Below are 21530 nucleotides of genomic sequence, written 5' to 3'. Positions count from 1 at the left end.
TAACTTTACATCTAAAATGTTAAATTGATTCATGTGGGTTAATGTGGTAGAATCTTCTCCAGTTGGACAGTGACTTTACAATACTGAGCTACATTGATACTCATGTGCTTTGGATCATACATAAGTGTGGACTCGAACACTTCTGGTCACATGATGGCTTTGGGGGAGGTTAGGTGGGTGAACCTGATCCTGCTCATGAAAAACATGTTTTTTTTTCTATAGAGCTATTTGATTGGAATTTAGAGGTTACCTCTGAAATTTTCTTGCAGATAATTGGCAGCATTTCAATTTAAGAAGGAAACTGCTAAGGAATCTGTCATCAGCTATGCAGCTACAGCAGGTCTCTTGGTTGACCCCAAGTTTGATATTAATCCAGGACATGATACTATAACATACAGGCATTTTGACTGCATACTGTTCTGTTTAATGCTTGGCACTTATTCTAAAATTCTAAGCTAAAATAGACGCTGCTTCCAAGTCTTCTGTTTTTTTTCCCTCCTGCCAAAACAAAGATGAAAACAGAACGATATGAAAGACCATAGGGGTCTCCTAGATATTAATATCCTGTTAGAGCCAAATCGTTCTGTCTCTTGAAACACAGGACAGTTGATGGCAGGTGCTATATTGTAAAAACATGCTTTATTTTCTTTGAGCTTTTATGGTATTGGCTTTGTGTGTGCGCTAGCTTATTTTTAGTTTGCACTTTTTTGACTGCAGTGGTTATCTTGAAATCCCCTTATAAAATGGGTACAAAATGGAGATTTTGTCATTTTGACTGCTATGTTTTTCACAGAAATTCAATGTCCTCTTTAAGAAAAGGAAATAACGAAAACCGCAAGAGCATATTTTACACCAGTGAAGAGTGGGAATTGCTGGATCCAACCCCAAAAGACTTGGAGGACTCAATGGTCCTAGAAGAAAAAAGGAAGCACCTGGCAGAAGGGAGTAAAGGTAGAAGTGAGGGGAAGGTTAGGGGAGCCTTTTACGCCTTTTCTTCTTTAGCATAGTACACTGATATGTGTATCTCCAGGAAATAAACGAAAATTTATCCTTTCTTCACAAACCAAACCCAGATTCTTTTAAATTCTTTAAAAAAATGATTCCCTATGTGTTTGAAAGTCCCCCAGCCAGTCAGATATAATAGGATATGTAAGAACTCTTCTTAGCCATTGTTTCAGGTTCGCTGAGCGTGTTAACTTCTTTATTTTTGTCACTTGTGGTGCAAAGTTGCAGGGTGAAGGGAAAACTTGAGGCTTTTGATTATCCTTTATTCAGGGCCCACCATTGAGGTAGAATTGCCTTCACACTTTAAAACATGCATATAATACTATACATCTTGCTTCTAAAGTGGGGAGGAGGGCAGGGGTGCGTGTGCAGTGGTAGTTCATCTGTACATTGTAACAGGTTCTTACATTTGACCAGTGTCTGCAGTTACCATGTGAAAGATGCATTTACAGCTTCTTAAGACCACTTCAGCTGACAGCTAAGTGATTTAATCTGTTAGAAAACATTCTTCTCTCTAAATATACTCCTGTTGTTATATAAATGGAGGTAAACCTTACATTGAATGCCTCTTAAGAGAACAGAATGCTGTGATATCAGGGAATATTTGCTGTAATGGCTACTGAGTTAACAATGAATTATTTGAAGCTTTCTTCCTTAGCAAAGATACTTTGCCATGGTGCCTTAAATTTTATGTAGTGAAATGTAAAGTTCTGTTCTATTCATCGGGGGGTTTATTTCATAAGCATTCACTTATGAAGTAAATCTTTTGGGGGCGGGCAGCATGGGACTTTGATTTGAGCTATATACTCTTCTCACCAGAGGAAGCGATTTGGAAAAATAAGCCCTGTTTAACGCTATTGTACTAGGCTATTTAAATACTGCTAAGAGTCTAATTTTAGTGAGCATATTTTTTAAAAGAAAAGTTGAATGTGTTGAAATGCCTTTTAAGTGAATTGAACTAGAAGAAATTGTTTTATGCAGGACTGACTAGTTCAGCTTTTCCATTTGATTTTGGCCGCATTCCACATAAAGCAAGACGCCCATTAAAAGACATGATTGGATCAAGCAAAAACCGGAACAGCAGTGACTCTTCTCCAACTGAGTGGTGTTCTGGTAATGGCAACAAACTGTTCTCTGAACTGCAGCTGAAATATCAAAGCCAACAAGAAGAGTTGGAAAAGTTAAAGAAAGATCTTTCAAGCCAAAAGGTAATTAAGCCCTTCAGGCAAAGTGTACAAATTCAAACGGATCTGACAGGGGATTTTGTACTTACCCTTTATAGCTGTCTAACTTTAAGAACCGGTTGCTTCTTGTAAAATAAGAATGCTAAGTGAACCTTTGTTTTCAAAAAGTCTTGAAACAACCACCAAGTCTTGCATCCTTTGAAGATTAGATCCCTGCACAGAGCTTTCATTTGCATAGTATTCAAGTGGTCACTCTTTAGTGTATGTGTATCTCGTTTAGTCTCTGAAGCTAGCTTTCTCATTGTCTGCCAGGATCCTGGCAGGTAATCAGAGCTGCTTTCACCATTCGTAAACTTCTACTTTCAAATCCTCTTTTTTCCCCTTTTTTGTTTTGGCCTGGTGGGTAGGGTAGAAGAAAGGGAACTGACTTCTATCCCTTTTTTAATCAACATCACAGAAATGTTTTATAAATGATAGACCTAACCGCAGACCTATGGATGTAGTATTGCCCTCATGTAGTGTTGGTGCTTGTATGACCTCTATTAGCTCAGATTCATTAGATACCTTGATTTTTAGCTGAAAGAATTTCTGCTCGTTTTTAGGTTGTACTTGGAGTTGGTACTGTACTTCCCAGTGTGTGAGATTATCAAAGGGCAAGCGAAAATAAATCCATGAGCCCCATATTTATTAAAGTGATATTATCTCTCAAGAATATATTTGTGTGTCTGAGCCAGCTTCTGTGAGAAATCTCTCCACTACATTCACTGATCTAGTGAAACACTGCTTTTACAGCTGCTTCTCCTGCTTTTAAAAAAAAGAATCATGTCTTTCAGGTAGCTGGAGATACTCTGACTCTTGATACTGGGCTACATTAAAACTGAAATCCATGGTCGCAGACTACCAGTAGGATGTCTTCCTGGCAACCTAGCTGACTAGACAGATTTTATATTGTATTTTAGAAGAGAGTAGATAGGAGTTGATAACCTACTGTGCAGCTGTTGCTTACAGGCAAGTTCTTCTAGCATGCATTGCTTTAACTAGATTCTGTTGGTGCTAACTTGATAACTTAATGACTATTGGCATGCCATTTATCAGTCCGAGTGTTATTTTTGATAAGCAGAACACCCGGTTATGACTGAACTATGGCCATGAAATCATCCAGCTGTTTAGTAATTATGAAAGTTCAGCTAACTGGCATTAAGCTAATACCTGAAGAATGTCAAAGCATGATGAATGAAGGAAAAGAATATCCAATTTCTCAACCTTTCCCTCAAAATCTGTCGGGTCCTTCACAGCTATCTCTGAAGAGGATAGCTAGGTATTTGAGCATATAGTTCCAACTCTCTCCTGTTCCTTTAACTTGTTGCGACAGAGGGCCCTAATCTGTTACTGCTTTGCAGCAGTCTCAAGATATATGGCTCATTCAAGGCATGTCTTTAAGAATTTTCAGGTCTCTGGTAATTTCTGGATTTTTTTTTTCCTGGAACCCTCAAGTTCTCAGGAATTCCATAAAACTAATTCCTATTTCTTTCCTTGCTTTCTTGGTTAGTGTCAGAACACTTTACAAAAAAACAAAAACAAAAAAACCCATCATGTCACTGATCTGTCTTGCAAATCTTTCTAGGGTTGAACTTACCCTCCTTATGGTTCCACAGTGTCATACCGTTAACCAAACGTGGGAAACAGGAAAGGAAGTAATCCCTATTAGTGAGATTTACAAGTGAGCAATCTCTTGCAAGTTCTTCTTGCTTTCATAGTATTTATTGCTGATTTGGGATTGAAGGAATATTATCTTGTGGCTTTTTGCTGTTTGGTTTTCAAAGAGCTTCTAGTAGGAGCTGAGGCAAACCCTTTTTACAGTATTTCTTTTCTTTATTAAACTTCACTTTTTTTTTTTACTTAGATTCACATATTATAGCCTTCACTGGATATTGGCTGGTATGCTGAGTGGAGGAAGAGTTCAAGACTTATCCTGGGTTTTGTGCACAGTAAACTTCTATTTTGTTGAAAATCGGAGTAGGATCTCATGCTAGCAAGGATTCAAGCAGGGTATTACTCTAAGCAACTGCCTTAACAGCTTTTTATGTGCGTGCACCTACACTCCCCTGTGCAAACCACATCTTTCATGCAAGTCAATAAATGTTGCAATGGTCCAGGATATTTGCATTCCCACTGGCAAGGGTACTTGTCCTTTTTAATAAGGAAGTAGAAAAAAAAAAAAGTGGAAAAATTGTAAGAGATGACTTTTTTTTTTTTAAACTTAAAACCTAATGTCTGTCTCTTTTAAAGCCATGAAATCTGCTTTCTGCTTTCTTCATTTCAATCTCTCTTTGTTTTTATTCTCCTCAGGAACTTGTGCGACTTCTGCAGCAAACAGTCCGGTCTTCCCAATATGATAAATATTTTGCAAGCCGTCTTTGTGAGGGGGTTCCCAAAGACAAATTAGAGCTGTTGCACCAAAAAGATGACCAAATTTTGGGTCTCAACAACCAGCTTGAAAAGTTAAATCTGGAAAAAGATAGTCTCCAGCAGGAAGTAAAGAATCTGAAATGTAAAGTTGGAGAACTCAATGAGCAGTTGGGTATGTTGATGGAAACTATTCAAGCTAAAGATGAGGTGATCATGAAACTCTCACGTCAACTCAGTGAATGCGAGGACAATGCATCCTCCCAAAGTGGAGCAGTAAATTCCTCCATGGCTACCTGTATTAATAAGGAACTACAGGAACTGGACAGACTAAAAGTAAGAGCAATGTCTCTGTCTTGGTGGATAGGGGAATCTCTGCTCCCTATAAAAACTTTCTAGTCTGCTATACTGTCTGGGGAGATCACTACAGCATTTCTCCAAGATACTCATCACCTGAGGCTTTCTCTGCTTGGAATCTACACTTTGAACCTGTTGTGTGGCAATCTAAACAGGACTTTTAGACTTCTGAGCTGGTCTGTACATCTATAGTACAGTGTATCATGCTTTCAGTAATTTAATCATTGGTGTGGAGGAGTGATGTGAGAAGTAATCAAAGGAACAGGAAAGAAGTAAGGGTAAGAGGAAAATGTAAGCATGGAGGAAAACAACCAGGAAGTTTTCTTTAAAGCAAACAAAAAAAGGAGACCATGGATTTCAAAAGTGAGGAAAAAAGCATGTGGAATGACAAAAGAGGAGGGGGAATCCCAGGAGAAAAGAGAAGTAGGAGTATAATCTGTGTTACTAATGTTGCTCCAGATGCTGTCAATGCAGTTTTTCCCTCTAACCTACCTTGGTTAAATATGTTAGAGGCTGTCTTAGTGGAGTTACTGAAACTACCCATTTTGCTTAAATTCTTGTTTTAAATGAGCTTCCTTTCACTGGGTAAATGTTGTATTCTGAACTGATTACAATTCCAAATCATTTGGAATGCAAGTGACTCCTTTACTAAAACATATCCAAATATTCCTAATTTTCTTTCCTATGTTTGAGCCCATGAAGCTTTGGAAAATAAAACTGAAACTGTAGAAATTGGTCTTGGCAGAAAGCAGAACAAAGCTGGAGCTGCAGATGGCAGATGCTCTGGGGTGTGGGAGTAGTGTAGCTGTTGGGAGGCTACCAACTTTCCTTCATCCCACAACCTCAAGTTTCAGTGGTGGTGTGTGTAGCTCAGGACTGAGTGGATTAACTGGGGAAGCTTATTGTGGAAGACCCTTGCATGGAGGCAAACATCAAACTTGTACCCTAAATGAGGGATGGTGAAGGTAACCAAAATCAAATGTCGTGTTGCCTGTTATGTGCTCCTGGCCAAGGTGTAGCACCATGGCCGCTCTGGTGTTTCCTGCATGTGCTGTTCTCCCCCCGCGCGGGGCAGCCCGGCAGGATTGTCCCTCCAGGCCACAGCCAGCCGGAGCCGCTGCCTTCTGCCCAGAGCACCACTCCGCGCTCATATCTGGCATGTGTACTCGCTGCCTTATGTGGAGACCAGAGATATACTTAGTTTGATCCTGATATTTTTAATCAATCCTGTTAGCTGTTTGCTCTCTTTTCTGTGGTATACTTTCTCTGGTAGGTGTTTCCTATTTGTGAGATATTTTTATTAAAAATCCAGTTTGCTTTTTTTTATCAACAGGACAATCTTCAGGGTTATAAGACCCAGAATAAATTTTTAAATAAGGAGATTTTGGAACTTTCTGCTCTACGAAGAAATGCAGAAGCGAGAGAGAGAGAATGGCAGGCAAAGGTCAGACTAATGCAGCATGTTCTCATTTTGGCAATATATAAAGCAGCTTTCAAAAACTCAGTTGTAAATCTACCCAAGGAACTTGACTGTGTAACAGAAATGGAACAGTTTGAAAGTATTAATGTAATTGAGTTGGTTTAAAAAAAAAAAAAAGCATTACAGGCTAATCTTTCTGAACTGTTTCTTCAAAAGCATAACTAAAGTTTATAGTAGTATGAAGTTCATTTTTTGCAACTTATGAACACAGGCATGTGTTATTTCTAAATATATGTATTGTTTTCTCAGTATTAAGTCTGCAATACTTACTGTGCAGAAAACAGGCTGCATATATAAGGATGTTTCAGGTGTTCTTTCAGTTATATGTCAATTATATTTCAATTATTTCAGTTATATGTAGAGCTTTCCTCTTGTAAGTGTGAAGGTTGAGTAAACAATGACGAATGTAACTCTGGAAGTATGTTTCTGTATAGATGAATATAAATGTAAAGAAGTTAAAAGTAAATGGTAAATGTTCTGATTGCCTGCGGCAAGGAAAGTATGCTTATGTATGCACGCATCTGTAGTTGAAGCAAGATACCTGTAGCTATTGTTTGGTGGGGTTTACTTTGTTTTTTTGGAAACTGTGTACCTAGTGGTAAGGTCTAAAGGCTATATTTTTTGGCATCAAATCCTGTGATCACAATTGTTGCATGCTGTAACTGGTCTGTATCTGGACCTATGTAATTTAGACATCGTATATTTAGTTAATCTTCGTTAAGTTCTTTGTCTTCAGGTGTGCGTAGAATAAAGCTGATACTTTGAGAGCATAAAATGGTTAAGTTATACTTTGTACAGTGTAATGATATTTTTTGTGTAAAAACACGAGGTGAAGTCTTTGGGCTACTATTCAGCCTGAAAAGACTTTCTGTAAAAAGTAACAAATATCTCAGTTTTCTTTCAGAAATATTTTATATGCAAAATTTTATAGTAGTGCAATAAAATCAATATATAACTATTATTTGCCAAATGCAAGAGTTGCTTTGTTTTCTGGTGATGCAAAAATAGGAAAGTAAAGCTAGCTTTTCTTGGGCTTCAGATTTCTAAGCAACATAAAATCTGGCTCAATATATTTTTATCTGGTCTTTAAGTGTTTTATGAAACCAAGTTTCTGAAGAAATGCCTTAAATATATTATATTCTTTTCTGCAGTATACTAGCTTGGAAGCCAAACTCTGTCAGATAGAAAGTAAGTATTTGATCTTGCTTCAAGAAATGAAGACTCCTGTTTGCTCTGAGGAGCAGAGCTCTACTCGTGAGGTCATTGCACAGCTACTGGAAGATGCTTTGAAAGCAGAAACTAGTGAACAACCAGAACAAGCGTTTTTCAAACCACACCTGGTCAGGTAATTCAGTCCCATTAAAACAGATTTGTCTATATATGTATATGTTTATATGAACATCTTATATAGGTAAATGTTACTATTTTGTAAGTGTGTCATTATCTGTAGCAGAAGCAAGTACTGTCATTGGCAGCTAGAGCGCCTGGCTCTGAGGTGGGCCACGTACCGCAGTTTGGGAGCTCCCGTTGTAAACATCTTCACCAGTGTATGTTGGTGGACCAGGCTCTAACACTGGAAAACAGGCAGCGGAGTTATTTTTGGACTTTGAGGGGTGTGTTTTTAATGTGCTTCCATTCATAAATAACAGTATAATCATGGCGTTCTTTTGGCCTTATGAACGGATGTAGTATTTTGTTTTAGGTACAGTATGAAATTTAGAATCAAATATTGCTGGATAGTTGCTGAACTACTGAAGAAATGAGTGCAATTGGCTTCATGTTCTTATTTAAGTCTTTAAAATCTGTGCACTGATATACTTTGAACTATGGAACAACTTTCCGAATGTGGGTTTATTCCTAAAAAGATATGGTATAGAAAAAAGGTTAATAGTTTATTAAAATTTCTTGAAAATTTTGGGGAGTGACTTGAGGGAATATTTGAAGTAACCTTAGAATGGGAACCTGAGAGTTTTGAACTACAGAACACCTATTTAGATGCCATATTCTTTTTTTCTTACAGTGAATATGATATATATGGATTTCAAACAGTCCCAGAGGATGATGATGAAGAAAAACTGGTAGCAAAATCACGAGCTTTGGACCTGAGATCTCTTTCTCTCAGTGAAAATAGAGAGATCTCTACAGGGGTAAAATGGGAAAACTATCTTGCAAGCATGATGAATAGAGAGATGATACGCTGTCTAGAACTGAAGAATCTTATAAGGTCTGGAATTCCACATGAACATCGTTCCAAGATGTGGAAATGGTGTGTCAATCTCCATGTTAAAAAATTCAAGGACAGCACTGTTCCTGGGTATTTCCAAACCTTGCTTAGAAATGCTCTTGAAAAACAAAATCCTGCATCTAAACAAATTGAGTTGGATCTCTTGAGAACTTTGCCAAACAACAAACATTATTCTTCACCAACATCTGAAGGGATCCAGAAGCTGCGAAATGTGTTGCTGGCATTTTCGTGGAGGAATCCTGATATAGGATATTGCCAAGGTCTCAACAGGTAAGATTTTACAAATCTTGCATTGTAAAAATGTAGTGAAACACTTGAACCTTTCAAATTACATACATGGAACATCATGCTTCTGGACAGCAAACTTCCCTGTGGGTAGTATGTTAGTAGTTTTTATTAATAAACTGATAACTTAAATGTTCTGGTTTATATGTTTAAAAAATGGGATAATGAAACTTGTAAATACAGCCTTGCAAAAGAACTGGAATTGAAATTAACTCCCAAGAAATGTGCTATTTCAAAATGTAGGTTTCGCATTGCCTTTATGACAGCTTTAGGTTATCTTTTTGCTTTTGTGTGTGAGAATTTGTTAGCAGGGTGGGTTTTTTTTTTAAATAAGCAGAAATAAATGCTTTAAAGCTTTTAGTAGTATGAAGGCCACAAATCTCAGTATTTCTTTCAGGATGTGTTACACTGGAGTTAAAGTAAATTTGAGAGTGACTCTGCTGTTACAAGGCTAAGAAGTTTGAAGTGTAGTGTCCTTGCGGTCAGTATTTGAAAGCTGTGATACTCTGAGGTCTGTAAATGCAGGAAGGCATTATCTGAAGCAGTTGTATTAAGTCCCACACCCCTCTGGTGGTGTGAAGCGGTTCCGTAGATGTCCTTTTTTGCACTAGTTTGCATACTAGAATAGGTAAAGGCTTTGGAATTAGAGCAACCTTATCACTTACCCTGCCCCTCAGAAGGGGGCGGATGTATTAAAGAAGGTCCAGTGAAAAGTGTTAAAGCCCCTCTCCTACCCCAAGCTTTTTTCAAAAGGAACCATTTTCACATTGAATCACAGGGCTTTTAGGTCATTCCTGGGTTCAGTTTCTCTGCTTTGTTTTATATAAGCCTTGCCTAGAAGCAGAATATCCCTGCAAAAACTGCAGGGATAATCCCCTTTCTGAAATACTCACAAATGAAAAAGAAATTGATAGGGAAACTTAATCTAAAGGGAAGCCTCCCCTGCTGGGAAGAGGGGCAGACCCTGTCCCTCATTCTCTTCTCCCTTTATTCCCTCCCTCCCTGTTTCTAAAGATGGTATAATTCTATCACAAGTCTCTTAAGGATCAGGTTCAGATATTTCATGGGTTAAGGCAGTAGAGGGAGCAGAGATGAGAGGCTAAAGGAGAGAGTTGAGGAAACGAATTCATTCTAGTTTGTATCAGAAGATATTGATTCATCCCCATATTTTTTCAGTATTTCATTATGAAAGATAAGGGAAGAGCAATAAACTTTTTAGAACTAAAAGTTAAGTAATTGACTTAAGACATATGAATTGTGTTTTGTCAGCGGGGGGGGGGGAGTTACTTAGGAATGCTTAGATAGTTCTCCGGTAGGAACCAGGATAAGAAATCAAAATAAAACTAGGGACAAAGGGATGAAATACATGTACCTAGCATGGTAACCAGAATTAAAGTGAAATTTGGTTGTGCGGGACATGAGGCTGTTCAGGAGTTAAGTTTGAACAGGAGGAGTGAATAATGGGGGACTCAAAGTATTCTTTTTTGACTGTTTGTCATGAGCAGTTTTGCAGCTCTGTAGGTAAACAGTACTTTTTTTTAGCATTAATACAGTCTCTGGCACACCACAAGACATGTCTGAAGAAAACAGTGGCTGCTATCTTGGAGCAATGTGTCTCTGACTATAAGGTGTCAGAAATGCTTTTACTAAACTTGGACTTTTTGAGCAGCATAGTTTTTGCCTAAGGTATCTTTGGTTTTTATTTTTGTTTTTACTAGGAACAATTCAGCATTTGGGTATACTTGCAGAAATTAAAAGCAGCTTAAATATTAATTCCTTGCTTTGGTTCTCTTAACAAGATTATCAGGCATTAAAAGTTTAAGCTGTGATATCAGAAGTAGTTTGTGGTGTTGCAACTCCTCTTGCATTTCAGAAATAAGGTTATTTTGAGAAATACATTTGAGGTGAACTTTCATATTCATACAACTATTGACAACACAGTTATTCCTCTGGTTTTTCCTTTCATAATCAGTGGAAACTGGAAAACCAGGAATGCAGCTAACTGTTCTTTAATCTTGATATATTTTTTTTTTTACTTTAGGAAATTCATTTAAAGAAAGTAAGATCTTTTTGAAAAATCTTAGGTATTTAAATTTACCTTAATTGATACAAGGTAAACTTGCTGCAAAAGATTTTTTTTCTAAACTTATGACAATTTTGCATGTGAAATGCAAGAGCCACCTATTTTTTTCCACTTCAATAAGGGAAGGCAAAGAAGTCTGGGAATTACAGTAGTAGATTAAAAGCTAGCAAACTTCTAATTATTTTGCCTGAGTTCCTGGCAAAACAGCCTCCAGCAAATCACTTTACTTTTGCCTTTATCTGCTTGTTTATTGAACTGGATGAGAATACTGAGCTTGGCTGAGAGCCATCTCATTGCCTCATTTTGAACTTCTATTAATAGTTTTGCTGTGTGGTGATCCACTGTTAGTCCATGTGTCTCCAAACAGAAACAAATGTTCTATTGTAATTGCTCTTAATACATTTTGTGGTGTTATAATAATCTTTTTCTCCAAATAAACTCTATTTTCAGGTTGGTAGCAATTGCACTTCTGTACTTGGAACAGGAAGATGCTTTCTGGTGCCTAGTAACTATAGTGGAAGTCTTCATGCCACGTGATTATTATACCAAGACACTGCTAGGATCGCAGGTGTGTGCTATGCCAAAACAAAGCCTGGTCCCATAAACTGCAGCCAGTTAAAACTTGCTCTAAAACTGGCTGATAAACTGCCTTTTCTGAAATAAGTAAAGTGGAAATTATTGCCTTTAACCCAAAAGGATGGTGTGAGACGTGAGGAGCTGCCAGCAGCGAGCTCTGAGCAGCAGGACCCTGAGCAGGTCAGGGACCCTGGTGTGGCATCAAACGGGCTGGTCAGCGATGGGCGGGAGCTGCGGCCCTTGACCGCTCTTCCGATTACCAGCTCCCCAACATTAACAGACCTGATTCTCCTCCTTCCCTCAGAACCGGGGAGGGGCAGGCAGAGAAGGGGGGCTCAGGGCTCTTCGGGAGAGCAGGGGGGCGAATGCGTTCTGCAGAGCCGAGAGCAGTGTACCCTGCAGTGCTCCTCCGTCTCCAGCTGATGCTCTGGTATGTGGTGCTGCCTCCTTCCCCCAGGGCTTCCCCAGCTTGTTCCCCACTCCGGGGCTCCTGTGCCACCAGAGCACTAGGGATGTGCGGCAGGAGCACAAGGTCTGTGTGCGAGGGACCCTTAGAAATGGGGGGTGTTTTAAGCAGCTTAGAGATTGTGGCAGGAGGGGAGGTGCACGCTGGGATGTTGGTGTTTGTGGAAGAGTTGGTGGATGTAGCTTAGACATTAATTTGACAGTCCTGGGGTTCACTGTTAGCTCTTGCAAAACTACTGATTACAAGTTGGTAACAGACCTACCTTGAAACCACTTAAGTGTTGGAAAACTTAGGAGCAATAATGTCCTATTTGTCTCTCTAGGTTGATCAACGCGTATTCAAGGATTTAATGAGTGAGAAACTCCCACGGCTGCACGCACATTTTGAACAGTACAAAGTTGACTATACTCTTATAACCTTCAACTGGTTTCTCGTAGTATTTGTGGACAGCGTCGTTAGCGACATCCTTTTTAAAATATGGGACTCTTTCCTATACGAGGGACCAAAGGTGAACTGACTGAGCAACTTTTTCCAGCTGTTATCTGGTAACAGAATGCTGCATTGTGAATAAGTACAGGGTGGAGGAAGGTGGTTGTACAAAAACCCTGCCAATTAAAATCACTGGTAGGAAAAGAGGGAGGAAATGTGCATAAATAACCAGCCAAAACACTTTTCATTTTATATGTTCTGCAAGTTAGCTCGTTACGCAGAAGGATTCTAAGTGCTGAGCATCTTCCTTCCTCCCTACCACCAATTTTTTTAAACCTTCAAAAACTAAATTCATAAGCAATGCTGTCTGCTCCTACATGCAGCTGTCTGGTTAATCAGTTAAATTATATTAAAATGAGATACTGTTACAAAGAAGAAAGCTTAATTGAAGGAGGCAAAAATTAAGAATACTGAAAAGATGCAAAAACTTGCTCTAAGTGCTAAAATTTAGTTTGTCTCTATAGTGAACACTTGTTTCATTTGTATGGACATTTAAATTATAACTGTCCAACAGTCAATGACTATCTGGGCTACTATCTCATAAATTACTGGGGGAGGGGATTGTTTCATGTGTTTCACACTCAGGAAATTGTAGTGAAATAAAATCGGGGCAAGGAAAGTCCTTGGATTTGAACATAACATTAAAAGCAGATGTAGCGACTTGGAGAGAACAGGAGGGGTATAAAATAAGTAGGCAAAAATAGTATATTAACTAGGTTCCTTGCTGGCCTCATCTGAGCATTCTAATACACTGGTATTTTTGCTGAAGCTTTCAAATCAATTTTAAGCATCGAGGTATGTGGTAAAGCCAGTCAGGTACAGACGGACACAGTTCAAAACTTCCTGAAGCCTTTTCAGAGCGCAGGGAGGTAATGCCTCTGCAGCTTCTGCCAAAGCCGATTGGCAACCTGAGGTCAAATTCCTCTAGCGTCAGTTCCCCAATACGTCCCCAATGTGTTGGGGAAGTTCAAGGCACTGAAATACAACTTGCTAATTATTAAGCAAAGCTTAATTTCTTCTTCGAAATAATTTCAGTAATGCATTCAGCAGGCCCAGCTGTCTTTGTTTTACAACTGAATTGGGCACTCAAACTTCAAAGAATTTATACCATATAAACTCAGTATCGTATTCTGGATAGAACAACTTGTGCTGATTACACTATGTAAGAGAAGTTTTTGGCAGCTTTTGGGGGGTGGAGGCTGGAGGAACAGAGTGCGGCAGGGAATGGAGATAGAGGGGAGTATGATTAGATAGCTCAAATGCAGGCTGTGGGAAGAGTAGCTTTTTTCCTTTGAGTGTATATTAGATTAAAATGAGAATCAGTGCATTCTGTTCTTAAAAGAAAAAAATGTGTTTTTATCAGGTAATATTCCGATTTGCCCTGGCACTTTTTAAATGCAAAGAAGAGGAAATCTTAAAATTGCAAGATTCGATGTCCATATTCAAGTACCTTCGATACTTCACGCGCACTATACTTGATGCTAGGTGGGTAACTCAAACTTGTATGTAATTGAAAGACTTGTGGTAGGGTATGACAGTAGTCTGCTTTTTTAATCTAGATATTAATTTAGATATTAAGTAACTAGAGATAAAAATGTAATTCCTGAGATTTCTCATCAGCAGTCCAACTTTACCTAGCAGCTTCTTTAAACTCTGTTTGAATGACTGTTTCATGCTACAAAAATGAGAGGAAACAAAAGCAGAACTGATAAAGCACAGCTGTGAATTTTGAGTAACAGTTATGGTGACTCTGCCGGGCTGCTCTTGTTTAGCAGTTTTATCATGGTAACAGCATTTCAGAATTCCAGCCATAGATGAAAGCCTCACCCTATAGTGGGGGTACAACTTATGTTATAAAATGCTTTAAAACAAAAACAAACCCCAGTTTAAGTACTAGATGTTAGCTGTCCCTCACTGAATTTAGGTATCTTATGAATTGCTAATGTGTAGTCTAATACCACATAAATAGACCTTGATTTTTAACTTGCTTTGAAGCAGATATTTCAAGTTAGATACCCTTTTATTCCTCAGTACTTTGCATAGGAAGTACAGCTTATGTAAATTAAGGTCTAATGTTTTAATGTGTTATCCTGATTACAAGACTGTAGAGCAACATATCAAGATTAAAAAGAACAGCCATATTGGGGTTGTTCTAATGGCTGAAAATATACTTTGCACAGATATTTATATATATACTGGAATCTGAGGTGTTTTTTACCGTAATAAATTCCATATGGACTTAGGCTTACACTTTGGCTGCTGCTGCAAGAACCATTTATTATTTTCACTTTCCGTGTTTCAGTTTTGGCTGGATACAGGTTAAAACTGAACGGCCCTATTCTGTCTATAGTCTGTTGCTAGGATTGATGCTGGCATAATGTTCTGCACCCAATTTAAAGGGTAAAAATGTTGATAACAGCTTCTGCTTCCCCTGCTGAAACCTCTGTGAAGGCTCGGGGCGGGGAGGTAGCATGGTGCTTTATGTCTTAGCATTCCCCCTTCGCCTTGAAAAATGCTAAACAGTTGTTGTACTCAGCTGTTTGTGACCAAAATAAATGCTGACTACGATTCCAAATCTGGAAGGGACAGGAAAGTATGTACTTGGTTTGGGGGAAAGAATACACTAAAGCAATAAAGGAATGAAGCCACCACTTTTTTTTTAATCTGAGATTTGTGGATACTTTAAGAATGTAGCTTATACTTGCTTTTTGTTAAATGTGACTTTCATTTTCGCAGACATACTCCAAGAAACTAAAAGTTGCAAAAAAAAAAAAAAAACCCACAAAACTGTTCTTGCTTAATTTGAGCAGAATTTTATGTTAGTTTTTAGACGTTTCATTAGAGCTACAGATTTGGCTTTTCTTTGCTTTTACAAATACGTAAAAACATATGGTGATTAGGTCTCCTGTCTGAACTTCTGATACTGAACTATCCTATTTTAAAGATTACCATTGCTGGGGGGGGCAAGCTTGCTAGAAGAGATCTCATTTTGTTTTTAACAAATTTAACAATGCTCTTCACCACCGCTACCACCCCCGACTAATCAGGTATCATCTTTTGCCAGATGGTGACAGTTCAGGTGAGGACAGAATTCAGTGCATCAAAGATGTTTACAATACAAATTTACTCTGTGCTAGTCTGTAAATCCCTGTTTGCTTTGAACTTTAAAAGTTAGAGAGAAGGAAGACATTGTGTAGCGTAGTGCCACCTAGCGGATCTAAATTTGCCTGCCAGAACTGATTTGTGCGATTCAAACCATCTGGTTTCTTTCTCCACCGTTTTTGTACAAGTTTTACAACATCAAAACTTAGTGCAAAAGTGTGAAGAATGATATCTATTACTGATATGGACAACAAGTCGTCTTGTTCAGGAAAACAGCAGAAATTTTTTTACAAAATTTGTGAACATCTGAATTGGATAGAAAGTTGTTTTACACGATTTCTAGATTTAAGTTTTCTAATGGACAAAAGTCTGCACAAATGTGCATAATTATAGTTTGGGTTGTAGAACGCTATAGCCTGTATATCTAGTTAGGTTTTTCTACAGATGAAGATTGTTCTGTAGCATGATTGTGCACAGGTAGAGAAGCTGTTGGAATACATTCTGGTTATTTATAACTTGAAATAATTCTGGTTTACCCAAAAATATAAACCTAGGGAGAGCCTAGCCTGAAAGAAAATAAGTTGTCCAAATCAAATTTGTTAATATTTGGGTTCAGTTGGATAATAAAACTACGGTAAGTTACTAAGGATAATAGGAGAACTTGAAGGTACATAGTATCTTGTTTTGGGTGTAGAACAACAGTAGTGACATGCCTACCTTGGTTTCTGGTAAGCTAGTGCTGATATCCTGAATGCAGAGAAACAGGAGTATTATGTCCCAAAGCCCTGAATTATAGCTGCTGCTGCTCTTTAAGTATAGCACTTGGGCTTACACTTGACTTTTGGAGATGGTTACCTCTGTCTTTGGACCGAGTTAGGCAGATCAGGTAGTAAGTGCCTTGCTGTGATAGTTGATAGTATTACACTGCATTGACTGGAAGGACTACGGCTGCTTTCATGGTCTCTGCTGGGTGCTCTGACTAGCTTGAGCTGTCACTAGCTCAGAGATTTATGCTCCAACCAGCAGAATCCCTGACCTTTCTAACTATATCATAAAGTTTGGCTTATACATGTTCTGTATTATCCTTGTTTATACTTGTATTATCCCAGGCTTTATCTGGCCTGTTGAACCACTTCATTACCCTGGATAGCCAGAAGCTGACTGTCTTGGTATTGAATGAGCTTCAGTGAATTATGTGAAGGAAGTGAAATATCTGATCTATAATCAGATAATTGGATGCACTAAATATTCTGCCTAGCCAACGAAGCTCTGATCAGTCAAGCTTGCATCTTCTGTTCAGTGTTGTCAAGGCTCTAACCACTATAGCACTATGTAGAATTTCAGGATGGCTTTGCAAACTGGTGAAAGTTTGAGATCATTTTGTCACTTGAAGTAACTTTTAAAACTGAGTGCTCTAAAGACCTTCCTTGAAATCTTGGTAACTTCATATGAGATATGTCAGGTATGTGAAGGAAATTGGAGAAGTGTCAGCTGTGCAATAAATATTAATGTGGATGAAGTTCAAAACTGACTTTAAAAGACACCAATGTCTGTCATCTTCTAATGTTGTATAATCCTCCAGGAAACTGACTGCTATCGCTTTTGGAGACCTGAATCCTTTTCCATTACGTCAGATCAGGAACAGGAGGACCTATCACCTGGAGAAAGTGCGTCTTGAACTAACCGAACTTGAAGCCATTCGCGAGGATTTCCTACGTGAACGAGAGACCTGCATAGAAAAAAGAGACCTTATTAGTGATGATGAGGAGGACAGTTGAAAGTACTCAACTTAAACTTTTCTTTGGGATCATGACCAAAGTTCATTGAGTGAGTTAACCTCCAATACACTTTATTAATCCTATCAAACAGAATGTAAACTAATTGCTTTTGGAAATATGCAGGACAGATTTCCAAACCCCAGCACTTTCAGAAATATTGCTTTGTATGGAGGCCAAACACTTCTGTTTACAATTATGTTCATTGAATTGTATGTAGAGCACTTAAATGAATATCTCAGTTTAGTCAAACAGCTGAATTGCCAGTTGTTTTCCTGTAGCACACTCTTTGTGCCTATATGTGAAACAGTAGTAAGGAGGTCATGACTCTGCCACATTCATTGCCAAGGTTCTGCTTTTTTTGACATAATTATGCTTTTTGTAGCACAGGCACAATGTGGGAGGACATTTTTCGTTTTCATGTTGGTTCAATAAATGGCTTTTGTCGTGTTGTCCTCAAATTAGCCATTCTTTAGGTCACAACTAGAAAAGCATGGAATGAAGCACCAGAAGAACTTTTGCATTCCTTTCTTTTCCTGAAGCAACATGAAATGCATCATTGATCGGAACACTTGTTCTATTCTTTAAGTATGTATGTTCAAGTACCTATGTGTCATGTGAGTGTTCAGTGTATACTGGAACAGTGATACACATCACTTATGCTTATTTGGGCAGCTGTGTTAAAAATTCTGGTTAATACAAAGGGATTTATAGGTCAAATTCTGTTCAGTCAATTTTATCCCTATTCTTTTTTTTTTTTTTTTTTTTTTGAGACATTGCAGTCGGGGGGAAAAAAGCTGCAGCCAAACCCCAGATATTATGGAGAATGGAACTAGCCACAGGAGTACCATGTTTTAGTAGCTAATTAGTTGTGTATCTGTTAAAGGCATTTTTTATTTTTAGGGCTTCTACCTATCTAGGGTTTCAAATAGGATGAAGTCTTGATCTTTTAAAAAGAAACATAGTAACTTTTGCATGGATGTATAACCATTGTACAATAGTGGTAGAGATAGGATTCTTAAATATTTAGCAGTGACTCAAGCCTAAAGGCCCCAGCACATGCACAACAACTTAAGATCCTTTTGCGGAGGAAAAAACGCAATATTCTCTGAATGTGTTCATCTTTGCTGTGAGTGTTGCATGCACATGCTACAAGGGAGTGTAAGGAAACACTTGGGACATTTAGCTGTAGTGTTTCTGACTATGAAAACCTGATTGTAGGCTATTCTTTCTCACTTCATTAATAGCTACACTTTTTAAAAACAGTTCTGAGGACGAGGAGGTTTTTTGCTGGCTATTCTCTGATTGGGCTCTTGCAATATTCTTTCTTGAGCCATTCAGAATGTCTGATTTAGACACTGTCTCTGGATGAACCATGGTAAAACTAACATTCAAACACTAGGTAGCAAATCTCAACTTCTTGGGGCTGTTAATTGGCAAAAATGAAAACTGATGATCGGGAATAGTCAAGTGCATGAAGCTTCTACAACATCTGTTTTCTTTTGTTCTGAGAACAAATAGGATTTCTGTCAAGTATGTGCATGTAATTGCTTTGGAGAACTTAAATGGGGGGGAAATCCTGCTTCTGTTTCACAGCACTTTTTTTTTGAGAATGTTTATAGTCTTCTCTAAATAAGGATATCATAAGACAGTTTATCTGGAAGGGGAATATTGAAATGAGGCAAATATTGTGACTTACAGAACTTCTTTTGATACCTAATGTATGCCTTTTCCTGTGTAACAATTTCAAATAAGCCAACAAATCCTTGCTAGTGAGGGAAGCATGGTATGATCTAGATTTGTGTGTTGCTTCGTCTACCTTATCTATTATAAGCGGGGAGGGGGGTGTTATTCCCAGTTACTCTTGGTTGCATACTTGAATTTATTAGGTAGATTTTTCATATTATTGCATGTACTGTATTCCTTTTTTACTTACAATTGGTATTTGAATATAAAAATGGGACCAGCTTTTCTAATTTTCTAGTTATACTGTCTGTTTTGAAAGAGCTGGTCTCTAAATCACAATATTCTGTAATGTTCAGTCCTTTTTTGTTTTCATCTTGTTTTCAAGTGTTAAGCTTAGAAAGAGATTTCATTTAAGATCTTCCTTCCAGTGGCAACAGTTGAAATGTTAAGATGAATAATTCAGAAGTAAGTACCTACCCTGTTCTTACAAATCTATTATTCTTGGGTTTTTTGAGTCTTCACTATGAACTGACCCTATAACTTAGGAGATGTTTTCATACTGAATTCATTAAGGTCTTCAGGGTGTGAAGATAAAACTAACCTTGAGGCAACTGTTCAGGAAGTTCTCTAGCTGACAAAACATGACTTACAATATTACAGGACTTTTTTTTTTACAATTTTACTGAAGGCTAAATTTGTTACTGTGATTCATTATAGATATTGTTACCCAGTTGTACAGTAAAAGTAAGTTTCTTATGCTAAGTGAATCTAGTACATGAATAGTAGGAAGCTTATGGAAATCATGTCTCTATTTTGTTAGCTTACAGTTGTAAAATGAGTTGATAGTATTTTACTCACATTCCTAGCAAGCTGATTTTGTTTTGTTGAGCATCATTACTGATGCCTTAATCAAAAGGTCAAAAAAATTGAACAGGCATCTAAGACTTACCTCTGACCACTAGAAGTCTGCATAGAACAACTGAGATGAATATAGCAGGAAGCCACTTCAGGGGAAGTTTGCCTTGCTGTTGTAAAAGTTTTTGGGCAAATGCTAGTTTTCTAGTGATGCTTCATCTGGCAAATTTGAAGAATAACTCTTATTAAGAATGTGAGATACACAGGCAGTATTTAAACCAGATGAAACCAAACAAAAATACAGTGTGACTTGGTCTGCAAAGCTGAATTGCGTAGATCCTGAGCATTCCCATTTGGGGTAAACTTTCAAAGCAATGCATGAGGGTTTAACTTTTGTCACTTATTAGGAAATTGACTTGTTCATGCGAATACAGACCTTAAATCGATGATCAGAAAACTGTTTAATGTTTCATGGCTTTGTCTATTGTAATGAACACTTATAGGCTTTATTTTTTTAACATTAAGATTATGCACATGTGTAAAGATTTCCTTATGCAGGGCTCCCGGTGTATGTTACATAAACCAAACCACTGAGTTGCGTCCTGCAGAATATTCCTCCATCCTCATAGCTGTGTGTGGCTTTCCAGTGAAGCTTCTATCTATTGTTTAAAATCTTCTGTTACAGTCAGAAATCTGGTGCACTACATGTTTAGCTATTAAAACTGCACAGTATTCCAGCTTTACCTGTACATGTCTGTAGGTGGTATTATCATCAAGTGTTATTGTATTGTTGCTTTTTTTTTTACAAGCTATATAATCCGTAGAAAGAATTTTTGTTGCCTTTTAGGTGTCTTCTGTGAGAGATTCTCCCCTTCTCCCAGTCTTTGTAAACATGGTAAGATATTTCAGCAGAACGGGAAGGACTTTTGTTCCCTAAGACATCAAGAATGAATGAATGAAATGTCTGGTCTTAAATCTGATAAATTAAGTTGTATGTTTAGTCATGCTTAACTGAGAAATGGAAAATTAGTCACTTTATTTCAAGAAAAAGTGTGGCTGTTTAAGTGAATCTTTCCTTAAGTGCCATGTTATAAATCAGCAATATGCGGTACAAGAAATTTGAATCACTAAATGTAACCAATGTTTTGCTAAAGACTGATGTAAAGAAAAATAAATTGTTTATTACTTTGCATTACAACTTGCTCTGATTCTTCTTTTTTTATAACAGATGGAAATAACTGCAGGTGCCATCGAAACAAAAACCATTAGTAAAGTTGGTGATTGTCTGATGTGATTTGAGAGTTTCTATAGAGGAACAAATACGCAAATTTGGTTTTGAAGCTTGAAGATGCGGACTATAGACATGTTGCGTGCAGGTGATGCTGACTGGGTATACTTATAATTGGTGTCCTTAGTTTCTTGGGGGGGGGGGGGGGGAAGGGGAGATAAAATATTCATGAGCATTCACAGGGAACAGACTTCTTAAACCTATCTATTTACCTGATATCTTGAATTAGCTTGATGCTCTTAATGAGG

At 37.9% G+C, this 21530-nt stretch overlaps 1 protein-coding gene across 1 annotated transcript in view; it reads left to right on the top strand.

Moving 5' to 3' along the window:
• TBC1D2B (TBC1 domain family member 2B) overlaps positions 1–21192 on the top strand; it is a 41158-nt gene extending 19966 nt beyond the window's left edge. The window contains exons 4-13 of the mRNA XM_067305799.1: positions 794–951; positions 1987–2213; positions 4539–4931; positions 6286–6396; positions 7584–7777; positions 8453–8947; positions 11496–11613; positions 12410–12595; positions 13940–14061; positions 17261–21192. Of these exons, the coding sequence (XP_067161900.1) occupies positions 794–951; positions 1987–2213; positions 4539–4931; positions 6286–6396; positions 7584–7777; positions 8453–8947; positions 11496–11613; positions 12410–12595; positions 13940–14061; positions 17261–17456 (2200 nt within the window). The 3' untranslated portion in view covers positions 17457–21192. The remainder of the gene's footprint in view (positions 1–793; positions 952–1986; positions 2214–4538; positions 4932–6285; positions 6397–7583; positions 7778–8452; positions 8948–11495; positions 11614–12409; positions 12596–13939; positions 14062–17260) is intronic.
• The last annotated feature ends 338 nt before the right edge of the window (positions 21193–21530 follow it).

The sequence above is a fragment of the Apteryx mantelli genome, chromosome 15 (assembly GCF_036417845.1).
Source record: "Apteryx mantelli isolate bAptMan1 chromosome 15, bAptMan1.hap1, whole genome shotgun sequence".
Classification (NCBI taxonomy): Eukaryota; Metazoa; Chordata; class Aves; order Apterygiformes; family Apterygidae; genus Apteryx; species Apteryx mantelli.
This window is presented reverse-complemented; position numbering and strand designations above follow the sequence as displayed.